Source organism: Conger conger, chromosome 3 (assembly GCF_963514075.1).
Source record: "Conger conger chromosome 3, fConCon1.1, whole genome shotgun sequence".
NCBI lineage: Eukaryota > Metazoa > Chordata > Actinopteri > Anguilliformes > Congridae > Conger > Conger conger.
The window spans coordinates 56,838,408-56,852,109 of NC_083762.1; the positions used below are offsets into that span (position 1 = coordinate 56,838,408).

The window sequence follows — 13,702 nt, forward strand, 5'->3', positions numbered from 1 at the left end:
TTCCTTCACACTGAATGTAGTCAAGCTGCAGCAAACCTACCCTAAAGAGGAATGTTGCTGGTGAAAGTACAATTGTGTGGCATATACTACTGTAAAAATAAATAAATATTATCATGATCATGTTCCCCAGCCATAACGCACATGTAGGGTTGGGAACCGAGAATCGGTTCTAAATTCCAAGAACCTGGTAACTGATTGAAAATTTTTTAAATCTGTTCTGCATGTTTCAAACTCATGCATGTTTCAAATAAACAGCCTTGACTTCCTGATTGCAAATTGAAATTGCACCTCAAATATGTAAATACATAGGCCTTCATATCATACATATCTGGTGTTGTGCTAGCTATGTCCAATAGAAAACCAGAAAGTACTATTGCCAAAAAGACCCATTAAGGAGTGTTGTTTCCCAATTTAACAATAGTTATTAACAGAATATTGAAATGTAAATATAATAGATATGAACATAATAGTGTCTATACATGTGCTGACACATAAAGACAACTGCGTAAAATGCAACACATGGATTTGAATCTGTATTCTCTCTGACCCACTCATACCCAGCTGGACCAGCTTGACCAGCTCAATTTCCAAGCTGGTCAAGCTGCATAGCTGGATTTGTACAACCGGTAGACCAGCTCATGCACAGCTAGACTCAATTGTCAAGCTGGTCCAGCAACATAGCTGGATCCCTGTCACAAGTAAGAGACCTTCTTTGATCTCTCTGTTTCGGTCCACAGTTCTTTTTACTTCATGTTTTTATAGCCACATAGTTTTTTTCCACTCAGGGTGGGAAAATGTTATCAATAATTGTATAGTTAGTGAATTATTAGCTGTGTGAATAATTGTGACATATTTTTGGGAAACAATATTACTTAAATCTTACAATCTTTTTCTCTGAGAATTGTAAAAATTTGAAGGAGACGTCTTGAAATGAAGGAGACGTCTTGTACATTTAAATATAATGCTCCAATCCTAGTTACAATCATATTTCAAAGCAGTTTAACTGTACTTTTAAATGTGAGTGAGTGTTAAACATGACTTATTCACAAAACAGCATATACACCATTTTCTTTGTGCATCCTGTTGTTGCAAGGATAGAAGGATAAAACACTACTGAATAGTTTTATTTATGAAAATGTTGGGGGAACATTTGACAATTCTTTCCATCCACCATTATGGACTGGTAATAAGTATTGTTAATTAAAGTTTTGTTAATGTCACAATTAGTCATATTTTTTAAGTCTGCTTGCAATCTGACTGGCTAACTAACCACAACATAATTGTTTGCAGTTACTCAATCTCTAACATCTGGAGTCAAATCGTTGGTTTGAATTTAAGATGGCAGTCCACATTTTCAGGCCAGAGGATCTGCAGTATCCTGAAAGATTCTTTCCGATGCAGATCACCAGGTCAAATGCAAATTGTATCAAAAACATTTATAATAACAACATGAATAATTTTCAGAAGGTGGATTTTTTTAAATGACAAAAATCCTTTTTAAGTCTACATCTAAAGCCCCAAGATTCAGCATGGCCCGGAATGTTTGACTTTCTCCACATCAGTGGCTGTTGGCAAATTATGCGAAGCCCTCTGTCATGGAAAGGATGGTTTTCATGGATTTTGAAGAGTCCCGCTATATTAAATGTGCAGTAGAGTGCAGCAAGATAGTAAGATGACAAGTCACTGCACCAACTGTTAGAGTTTGATGAGACCACCACTAAGCAACTGCCAGACCTTATGCTATGAATAAAGAAACCACGGCTTTGGAGGATTTGAAAGATAAAACACTACCGAATAGTGTTATTTGTGAAAGTATTGGGGGGACCTTTGACAATTTGACAATTATTTCCATCCACCACTATGGACTGGAAATAAGTATTGTTGATTAAACATTACATTATTGGCATTTGGCAGACGCTCTTACCCAGAGCGACATACAGTTGATTAGACAAAGCAGGAGACAAGCTTCCCCTGGAGCAATGCAAGGTTAAGGGCCTTGCTCAAGGGCCCAACGGCTGTGCAGATCTTATTGTGGCTACACCGGGATTAGAACCACCAACCTTATGTATCCTAGTCATTTACCTTAACCACTACGCCACAGGCCGCCCCTAACGTTAAACTTTTGTTAATATCACAATTAGTCTTATTTTTGTCTGCTTGCAATCTGACTGGCTAACTTACCACAACATCATTGCTTGCATTGCAACATCATCTCTGACATCTCGAGTCAAATCTTTGCTTTGAATTTTTCAGGCCATAGGATCTGCAGTATCCTGAAAGATTTCTGCTGGTCCAGCTCATACCCAGCTGGACCAGCTTGACCAGCTCAATTTTCAAGCTGGTCAAGCTGCATAGCTGGATTTGTACAGCCGGTTGACCAGCTCATGCACAGCTAGACTCAATTGTCAAGCTGGTCCAGCAACATAGCAACATAACATCACTCTGTTTCTGTCCACAGTTCTTTTTACTTAATCATTTTATCGCCACCAAGTTCACTTTCTGGAAATATTGAGTTTATTTTTTTGGGAATTGTAAGTATTTACTTTCTGAACATTAGGTAAAATGATTTTGCGCTTAGTTATTTTAATGAAACAATTCCCTTGCTTGTAGGGCCAACACTTATTTATTTTTACCATACTGGAATCGGTACTGGAAACTGTTATGAATCGGAACCGATTTGCAGAACCGGAACCAATAAAATCCGAACAATATCCAACCCTACACACATGGGAGAAATACCTTAGAAGAACCACTACATAGCTGAATGGGGAGAACCACCAATGTGTGGCATTGGCAGTCGACATTTTGCAAATGTAGGGGAGTGGATTGCAGGATGCGCAAATAACTCAACCAAGAGAGGAGCAGTTAAGAGATCCAAATAAACAATAAACAATAAATGTAGGAGCATTCTCTTTAGATTTACAAAAAGTCACCTCATGTCTGCAAAACAACAGAACTAGCATACAAGGAAAAGGCTAAATTTGGCACTGTGTTTTCATACAATATTCCAAACATTTACAACATGTTTAATTATGAAAGCTGTGTATCTCATTTCTAAGCCTGGCAACACAGCCTGTTTCCCTGTTCAAAACATGCATTGTGCATTCATATGTTTCAATAAATCTTGCATTTCCCAACTCATTGAAATACATTTGTTTAGATCACCCACACAAAAGATACCTTTGGTACAGAGGGCTGCAGTGACATGAGACGTGGGGATCCGTATTCTGCTGACCATTGATGGACACATGAAACAATCAGAGCTCCAGTTGAGCTCCCTTGTAGGAGACCACAGGATGGAGAACATAACGTGAGTTAGAGGGCGATGAGTTCAAAGAGAATCCCCTTAGTAACTAAGTGGTATTTTCTTTTTCTGGACAGTTAGATACTGTGTGCCCAGAACCAGCACAGTACAAACATAATTGTTCATTAGTGCGTCTCTGTCTCTCTCGCAATGATAATCCCGCCCGGTTAATTTGCATGGGTTCAGGTGCTGAAGCGCTGGTCAGAGAGAGTTCAGTGGTGCGAGGAGAGAGGCTTTGGAGAAAGCGGGTCGGCCTGTGACGTGTCCCACTGTCAGCTCGTCTCTCCCGTAGTCGCAAGTCAACCCGGACGGCCAGGTTGATTAAACTGGCCAGGTTTTGAGGGAGATTGCAAGCAGCAAGTACGTCTTTTATTTGCTCTGACAAAAAAAACACATGGTACATCATTACATTACATTAATGGCAGACGCTCTCATCAAGAGCGATGTACAGTTGATTAGACTAAGCAGGAGACAATACCCCCTGGAGCTATGCAGGGTTAAGGGCCTTGCTCAAGGGTCCAACGGCTGTGCGGATCTTACTGTGGCTTGACCGGGGATCGAATCGCCGACCTTGCGGGTCCCAGTCATGTTCCTCAACCACTACGCTACAGGCCACCCTGTCACCGGCCAGGGTCTGGAACTCTATGGCACAGCCTGAAATGGAACTGTTCTCCTGGCGTGGCCCTAGGAGCCGACGAGCTGAGGCACGTCCCACGGCCGCCCGATTAAAAACTTTCCTCGTTTCCGCGGAGAACAGTGTGAAGTCGCCACACTCCGGAGCGTCAGAATCCCAGAAGGTAGTCCCCCGCTCGCATGCTTTGCCGGCCAGCAGGGTAATCACACAGGCCGCCATTGAGCGTTCCGTGGGGAATGTGGAGGGCCGGAGAACACCGGGACAGGAAAGATCGGTAGGATCTCGGCTCACCAGCGTAGCGTTCAGGGTGTGGTTGGCGAGGCTCAGGGTGTGATCGGAAGCGTCTGTAGGGGCAACGACCGGGGTCCCCGCGACTTTTACTCTGCCAAGGGTGTCAGAGATGCCAGTAACTTCAGCACGCAGAGAGTGGAGACTTTGGTGGAGTGAACGGATCTCCGATTCATGCTGGTCCAATCGCTGTCCCTGAAGTTGGAGGGCATCCTGGGCAGATGACGGGGTTGCTTGTTCCATCTCTGGCTCGATTGTTCTGTCAGGCGATGGGACAGAAATATCAAGAATAACCCTGAAGTCGAGGAAACGGGAGTTTTTTTTTGTTGTCCAGACAGGCAGAGACATTACATTACATTACATTAATGGCATTTGGCAGATGCTCTTATCCAGAGCGACGTACAGCAAAGTGCATACCCATAACCAGGGATAAGTGCGCTGAAAGACCCGAGAGGGAAGTATAATTTCAACTGCTACCTGCACAACAAAGATAAGGACCAGGGCCTATTTGATTTTTATTTTTATTTTATTTTTATTTTATTTTTTTTTCCCAACACGCAAATGTATGAACAAACCCCTTAACTAGCCAAACACTGCTTACCTAGCCAAACTAAAACATGCTGATACACAGAAAGTAAAACACAGAAAGTAAAACACAGAAGGACAACAATTAAGGTTCACAGGGAGGTAGGGCGGGACAGGGTGAGGTGCTGCTTGAAGAGGTGCTTCTTCAGTTTGCGCTTGAAGATGGGAAGAGATTCTACAGTTCTGACCTCAACGGGGAGTTTGTTCCACCACCGTGGAGCCAGTAGGGGGTAAGAAAGGGGTGGATTTTCCGTATGTTGTATAGGAAGAACCTGCATGTTCGGGTCAATGTTCTCGGAGAAGGACAGTCTGCTGTCCATCACCACGCCGAGGTTCCTTGCACAGGATGATGGCATAAGTGTGGTATCCCCTAGGGAAATGGAGAGATCCAGATGGGGAGCAGTAATGGCAGGGATGAATATAATTTCAGTCTTACCTGGGTTGAACTTTAGATGGTGGTTGTCCATCCAGCTCTGGATGTCATTCAGGCAAGCAGAGGAAGAGGGAAGAAGAATGAGATTAAGTGGTGATCAGATGTATGCAGAGGGGTAACCTTGAAATCGGAGCATGAGCAGTTTCTCACAAACACAAGGTGTAGGACATTGCCCGCCTTGTGTGTTGGAGGAGAGTATTGCAGGGAGAGGTCGAAGGAGAGACAGAGTTCAATCACTGGCAGATAGTTACAGCAAGGGTAAGCAAAGGGATGGTCACGGTCGCAAGCAAAATTTGTAAACCAGAAGTTATCCAGAGAAGCAGAAGTACAAAAACAGAGTTAAAAAATCAATAGTTGAAATAAACAGAAACAGGTCCATACACAGAGCAGAGAGTCAAAATAACGCTGAAAGGTAAGCTGAAACAATGTTATACAGCATACATTGGGCGAAAGGCAGGAATACACCCTGGACAGGTCGCCAGTCCATCGCAGGGCACACACACCATTCACTGACACACTCATACCTACGGGCAATTTAGACTCTCCAATCAGCCTAACCTGCATGTCTTTGGACTGTGAGAGGAAACCGGAGTACCCGGAGGAAACCCATGCACACACAGGGAGAAATTGCATGGAGTCTTTCCCTGTAATGCTTGACAAGGTTTTAAAAAACATTTGGAAGGATTTTAGATCATTCCTCTATCCTTTCATCCTTTCGCATTCTTTGGTTGGAACTTATTACTGGAACTGCCCGCTTCAGTTGATATGGCCATTGCAGAACATTGATCACTTTGTCATGGAAACATTTGTGTGGATCTTAACCAGTGGACCTGGAATTAAAACAGGCCAAAAAGTTCCATATGTGGTAACCCTAGAATGTTCTTTGCTGAACATTCTAATACTGATGTGATAAACACCACTGGTATTTAAATGCAATGGAGTTCTAGAACACACTGACTTAGAATTCAGAAAAGAAAAAGTAAACAATCCAAAAAACATATTAACTAAAATAATCACAAGTGACAAACACAACTATTTGAAATTAAGATTTTCACAATGGGAATGACGCACGGTGCCTTGAAAAAGTATTTGCCTACTTTGTCCTCATTTCCCTATGCAACTACACCACAAGCCTGCACTAACCAATAATGTTAAAAAGGATAATTCAAAAGAAAAAAGAATAATGCAAATAAAAGTGAAGAATAATTCATAAAAAAATAAATTAAATCATTACAAATATATATGTTATAATTCACAAAAAAATTAAGAATAATTCATTATTTTAAATATACATTTCCTTTGTATGACCCTTTTTCCTTTGAGTTTTGACTTCATACAACATAGTTACCGGCAGAGGGCAGCACTCTACAACCAGAAAATAAGTTGAAGTACATACCAGTTTTTCTCCATTGTTCAGCTGCATTGTGATAGCCACATAATGTAAAAACGTGTCAAGTTTGGTGCACTAAAATTTGTACGCACCGTATTAAGACATGTGTACAGTTTATCCCTCTGTTAAACGTATGGATGGCAAATTAGTCATTTACCGCAAAGTGTGACAAATATGTACGCTGTCCTTTTAAAAGCTTGCGCTCAAGCATGTCAGGTTATATGTTTTGAATAGTCGGCCGGGTTTGGCAACAGAGAGAATTGAATAAATCAAGACGGCAAAAATAAAGCTAAAATCCGGAGACCAGTTGGCGGTTTTATTTTTTGTTTGAAATGTGATTATGCACACCATAGTTAATCGGCACATCTCCGGTGCATTTAAAATGACAAGCTGCTGTACATACGATTTTAAACTGTTCTCTTCCAGCTCATAGGAGGGTCAGCCAGTGCGTTTGAGACTACGCAATGCACTGCTTCATTAATTGATTTTTGAAAGAATATTCCTCACGTATAGATTACCGTTTTCGGGACGGACATCAAACTTCTTCAACTGTGATAAAAAGTACATTCATCCATAATTTCCCATTATCTGTTAATAATTATTGGTTGTACATTTAACGAATTACAGCACAATTACTGATATCTTCGTTTTGTTTGGTTGTGTGGTTGCCTCCGCAAGTAATATACATTTTCCGTTTGAACATATCCCGTAAATATAGCGTGTTCTTACCGTTAAGCATTTGAATTTGTTATAGCATAATACTGCAAATGCAGTGGTCACAACTTTAATGCATTAACTGAACTCTTAATTGGTTCCCTTCACACAGTGGTCTTCATTTTTCACAACCATCACATTGTCAACACGGTTTGCAAAACATTTAATACAGTAAAGATTCTCAAGCTTTTACATTACATTGCATCGCATTAATGGCATTTGGCAGACGCGCTTATCCAGAGCGACGTACAACAAAGTGCAAAGTGCATACCCAAGTGCGCTGAAAGACCCTAGAGCAGTGGTCTCCAACCCTGGTCCTGGAGAGCTACTGGGTCTGCTGGTTTTCGTTCTTACCCTGCAATTAACTATAATCAACTCCTCTAATTTAATTAACTCACCTCACCTGGGTCTCAACGGGTGCTGATTTTAAGGTGAACACAAAAACCAGCAGACCCAGTAGCTCTCCAGGACCAGGGTTGGAGACACCTGCCCTAGAGCAGGGGTCGGCAACCCTGGTCCTGGAGAGCCGCAGGGTGTGCTGGCTTTCGTCTCCACCTTAAAATAAGCAACCGATTCAGACCCAAGAAACCAGGTGAGGCGAGTTAACTAAGCAACGGCTTACATTGATCAATTGATGCCAAGTAACGACAAAAGCCACAGTGTCAAAGGCAGCAGAGAGGTCTAGAAGAATCAGGACAGAGGGGAGAGAGGCTGCGCACACGGCATGGAGTGATTCACAGCCAGCCAAGCGTTCCTTGCCCTTAAGGGACGATTTACGACACCCCCGATCCTCATTCACCGGACCCCTCCCTCCAGTTTATCGTGGAAGTGGACGCATCCAACATCGGGGTAGGGGCTGTCCTGTCACAACGCTCTCAGAAAGACACCAAAGAACATCCCTGTGCCTCACCCAATGCAGTCTCCGTTGAGTGGCCAGGTCTGAAGACAGACTGATGGGGGTCTAGTAGGTTCTTAGAAAGGAAAGAGGAGAGATTAGAAGCAGCTTGTTCGATTGTTTTAGATTAAAAAAAGGAAGCGATACCAGGCAGTAGTTTGGGATCATAGAGGTGTCCAGGGTGGGCTTTTTCAGCAGTGGGGTGATGTGGGCCCTTTTGGAGGATGATAGAAACCCACCAGAAGACAGGGAGGCGTTCACAAGGCAGGTAACAAATGGGAGGATGTCAGACCGGGGTTTAAATACATGAAGGGAAGTTACATACTAGGCGGGGCACAGGAGTGAGGTGGGCAAAACAATTAAACAACAGGTGAGGAACATGAACGGGCAATAATACAATAACAAGGGGGAAAACAAAAACGCAAACTGGGTACACATAGACCAACATGTAAGAAATACGGCTCCGGATTAGGGAGTGGACATTTACATAGAGTAGAAGACGTAGTAATAGCAAGATGCAGGTACAAACACTTCGCTGAAACTAAGCAAGTAATCAGCAATAGAATAGGGAGGCGGGGTTACAGGACATAACTGAAACTGGAGATATGTTAGTAATTTAGTTACGAGCTTCAATCTAAATGACCCCAAACTAGTTAGTTAGTTAGACAGACAGTTAGTCTGTTAATATAATTAGTACTGTACAATATCTATGTTAGTTGTTATTAGTAAGTTTAGTGCTGTACAACATGGACAAGTGAGATTTTTTCTCTCCACTGTTTGAGGGTTTTTCTCCCCTAAGGGAGTTGTTTACCTCATATGCTATTGGGGGCTTAGGGCTGATATGTTTTATTCCCTTCACTGTCAAAGTGTCTTTGTGACAGTCTTCTCTGAAAAGTATAAAAATAGATTGAATTTAATTAAATTATTTTTACCTTTTCTGCCTGTTTATTCCTTGTGTGGTTTTATAGTTTGTAGCATTATACCAAGCCTCTGTATTTCCCAACCCTATAGTATCTTTGTGAATTCTTTGACTCCCTATGTATGACCTGGTTTTGGATACTCTTTGTGATTTCTGCCTGCTCCTTGTAAAACTTTAGGTGGGTGTAAGCATGATGAAGTCACCCAGAAATGTGGAAAATACTTCAGCTGAAAGATACATCATTGTACACTACACTGGGGGGGTGGAAAAGGGCGGGGTTTTAGCCGTTTCATTCCTATACTTGAAAATGGGACAGTGGAGGGAGGGAGACTTTCGGGGCAGGAGGAGGAGAGTGGTAGTGGCTAATCGGACGCACTCGTTGTCATGACAGGCTATTTCTGACCGCTTTCATGATGGCAGTTAGCTCAGGTAATTTTAGCTATTGATAGCTCACTAGCTTGTTAGTTACTAGTAGCTAGTGATACAACTGTACAAAGCTAGTCAAGTTAAATAAATATGTATGTGTTACCCCATCTAATGTGTTATCTATCTATCTATCTATACATGCATACATACATACATGCATACTTCAGGCTTAAGTTGCCCTGCTGCTCTAGGATCTGATTTCCCAAAATTTCCCAAAAACTAAGGAACATTATGTCTGAACCTGGATCAATGGGCAACATACATTACGTCACAAAAATGTCTGTCGGTGTTGGGATAGCTAGCTAGTGTAAGGCGGAAATTAATTAATTAATAATATTAATATCTGGCATTATCACTCAGGGCTGGTCAGCTTGCTTATTGTGGCAAAATGTGGCTGTAAAGTAATTTAACCCAGGAGCATGCACCATTAACCCCCACTATCTCCGCACCCATATGGGCAGGAGCCTGTGGGGGAAGACTCAGGCCTCCAGCCGTAAAACTCGTTGCAACGATCCTTTACGGCACGGGAAGGTTTCAGAGGGCATGGCCTGTTAGGCCCTGACCTTCTCCTGAACCCCCCTTTATTGCTCACTCCCTCTTTACTCAGTCACTAAATGATGTGTACAGCACTGGATGTTTCATGACAAAGTCAGTTTAGATAATATTCATGTTTGGTATTATTCTGATTGTTTCAGTGCGACTGGTGCAATGGTTTTATTTCTGACATGCCCTGGTTTCAGAGGGCATGGCCTGTTAGGCCCTGACCTTCTCCTGAACCCCCCTTTATTGCTCACTCCCTCTTTACTCAGTCACTAAATGATGTGTACAGCACTGGATGTTTCATGACAAAGTCAGTTTAGATAATATTCATGTTTGGTATTATTCTGATTGTTTCAGTGCGACTGGTGCAATGGTTTTATTTCTGCAACAGCAAACCCTGGACATCATAATCAACCAAGAACCAGGGAAAACTGTGTGGAGCTCTGCCCCAGTGAAACCCATGTGCCTCAACCCCCCTGCGTTTCCTGGGGAGGCGTGGCTCCAAATTACAGATGGGTGACCCATTTTTAGGGTTAACATATTTTGGATTTAAGGACAGTAAACTAAGCAATCTGGGAGAATGCAATCAGCCTCCCGTGCACACAGTGCACGTAATTTCTATGTACAGGGTGTCTGTAGCCAGACTCCCGTATGTAGCTTTTATTACCAGGTATGACTTTTAAGACTCCGTAATTTGGTTTCCGTTGTAAAGTTTTTTGATTTGGAACTAGTAATTACGTGTATGTAACCTGCCTGGTAAAATAAATTGTTAAAACTTGATCTGTGTGGTTTCGCTTACTGACACTCAAAGTTATACAGGGAATGCTTGGTTTACCCCCTCGAACCGGTCTAGGGAGGATGAATATTTACGCTTAATGTATCACGGTGTATAGCACCCGTAGACCTATGATGGTAAATCCCTCGCCTCCGCGTGGTAGTTCATTCATGTCGAGCACAGCCATAGCTAGGTTGGTCTGCTTGGGTCCCTAGGCTGTAAACAGATATACCCAAGAGTAGCTATTCCTGCGACCTCTGTAATGACTACAGATAGCTAGTCAGTTTGTGAGACGTGCACATAACGCGCGATGTGACATGCGGCGGTACCAGCAGAGGACTGTTCGGAGAGTAAATCTCAGTACAGGATTCCTATAGCGATCAAGTCAAAATTATCAATAATAAATCTACCTAATGTGGATAACTAATCTAAATTATTATTCTAAAATGGAGTCAGATAAACAAAGGTGAATCTATTGGCCCTATTGTGGAGATTCTTGGTCAGCCCGGACCAGTAAAGAGCCGAAGGCAGAGTGGTACTACTGCCTTTGTATCGTGGTTTATTTATTGGCTGATCTAGACTCTCCACATAGGGGCCACTCATTTTTAACCCTATTAGTATTCTTTCAGCAACACCAGAAGGACGAGCACGCTGATACCTTCAGCCCTCGCTAAATTCCGTCGTTGGGTTAGCGTGGGGTTTTACACTAGCTCTATGCTTCTATGCTTAGCTAGCTAGTCTATATTGGCTTGGTGGTAAAGTAACATTAACATTACTAGCTAATTGCGTTAGCTAGTGAGCTATGTAACAATAAATAGGATAATTAGCCACGATGGCAACTGCTAGCTAGCTATGTTATTAAGTCCTGTAAAGCATATACATTAAATCAACAACAGCAGACTAATTGTCACCGCAAAGCTTACAAAACAACATTGCCTTAATGGAACATTACCTACAAATTTGCAGCTATAAACAGCTTGCACATCCTGGCATGAGGCATGACATCTTCTCTGTTCATTCTCTTTCACTGCCCGCCACTACAACATGTACCACTGGGCAGGCTGCTGTGGATTCAATAAAATATTTTCTTTCAATCAACAACCATCCATCCATCCATCCATCCATCCATTATCTTAACCCGCTTATCCTGAACAGGGTCACAGGGGGGCTGGAGCCTATCCCAGCATACATTGGGCGAAAGGCAGGAATACACCCTGGACAGGTCGCCAGTCCATCGCAGGGCACGCACACCATTCACTCACACACTCATACCTATGGGCAATTTTGACTCTCCAGTCAGCCTAACCTGCATGTCTTTGGACTGTGGGAGGAAACCGGAGTACCCGGAGAAAACCCACGCAGACACGGGGAGAACATGCAAACTCCACACAGAGAGGCCCCGGCCGACGGGGATTCAAACCCAGGACCTCCTTGCTGTGAGGCGGCAGTGCTACCCACTGCACCATCCGTGCCACCTAATCAACAACCAAATAGATTATTTTCAGAGGAACACAGGAGTTGATTCATTTCTATAAATCAATTAGTTAAGTATTATGTTGCTATATGTACTTAAAATGTACCAATTATGTGTCTTGTTACTTTTTAGTAATTAATGCTCTGAAGAAGAAAAACAAAATGTCACTGTGACATTCAAGGTATGACAATGAAAATAAGAAGATAGTCATATCAACATCCATTTGTTTCAGTCAGTATATATCTTCATATCTTAATTTGAAATATGCACATGTATTTCTAAATGTTGAACTGTTAAATGGAATCTAGTCTTGAATAACACATATGTAGGCTTCATTGATGAATTGAAGTAATTTCTCTATCATTACGGGTACTCATATTTCACCGCAAAATGAAAATGTCTTGGGTCGTGGGTTTCCTCCGGGTACTCCAGTTTCCTCCCACAGTCCAAAGACATGCAGGTTAGGCTGATTGGAGGGTAAATTGCCCATAGGTATGAGTGTGTGAGTGAATGGTGTGTGTGCCCTGCGATGGACTGGCGACCTGTCCAGGGTGTATTCCTGCCTTTCGCCAAATGTATGCTGGGATAGGCTCCAGCCCCCCTCCGACCCTGTTCAGGATAGGCGGGTTAGGATAATGAATAAATGAATGAATTATTATTATTATTATCAAGAGAATTGTATTTACAATTGTATATAGCACTATTCAAGAACCCAAATACTTTACAAAATCTGGGAGGGGGGGAAGGACAATTACTATGGTGACTAACAATACAATTCTGATTATTTTTTATTTATTCTTTATTTACACAGGGAGGACTCATTGAGACGAGTGTCTCATTTTCAAGAGTTCCCTATTAAGAAAAATCAGTAGAAGCAGTACAATACGACAGGAAATACATTTAAAATAGAACTATACATTTAAAATAGAACCCAATACAATGTAAATGTAAAATCAATCAAATCACAAATTCCACAAAACATGTACAAATGTTCTCTGCTGCTTTGTTCTCTCTTATTGTCTCTTATTGTCTGAACATCGATTTTCATGGCTGCTACCATTAGTTCAGATATACACTATGTACTTATATAATTTGGCAGTGATTACCTCTTTTAGTTTCTTTTACAGAGAATCAATTACTAGAAAGTAACAAGACACATAATTGTACATTTTAAGTACATATAGCAACAAAATACTTACCAAATTGATTTCTAGAAATTAATCAACTCCTGCGTTCCTCTGAAAATAATCTATTTGGTTGTTGATTCAAAGAGAATATTGAAACATCAGCAGCCTGCCCAGTGGTGATGTTTGAAGTAGACCACT

General features: G+C 41.9%; 1 protein-coding gene across 1 annotated transcript; it reads right to left on the reverse strand.

Moving 5' to 3' along the window:
* Window positions 1-3,674: 3,674 nt before the first annotated feature.
* On the reverse strand, window positions 3,675-5,100 carry LOC133123092 (uncharacterized). Its single transcript, XM_061233363.1, has 2 exons — window positions 5,000-5,100; window positions 3,675-4,485 (listed from the first exon to the last, which is right to left on the reverse strand). Exon 2 carries the CDS (start codon window positions 4,467-4,469, stop codon window positions 3,792-3,794), a length of 678 nt encoding a protein of 225 aa, XP_061089347.1. The 5' UTR covers window positions 4,470-4,485; window positions 5,000-5,100; the 3' UTR covers window positions 3,675-3,791.
* Between the last annotated feature and the right edge of the window lie 8,602 nt (window positions 5,101-13,702).

What these genes read in the sequence shown, in the direction of transcription:
- LOC133123092 (XM_061233363.1), bottom strand. Translation starts at nt 4,469, where the DNA reads ATGGAACAAGCAACCCCGTCATCTGCCCAGGATGCCCTCCAACTTCAG.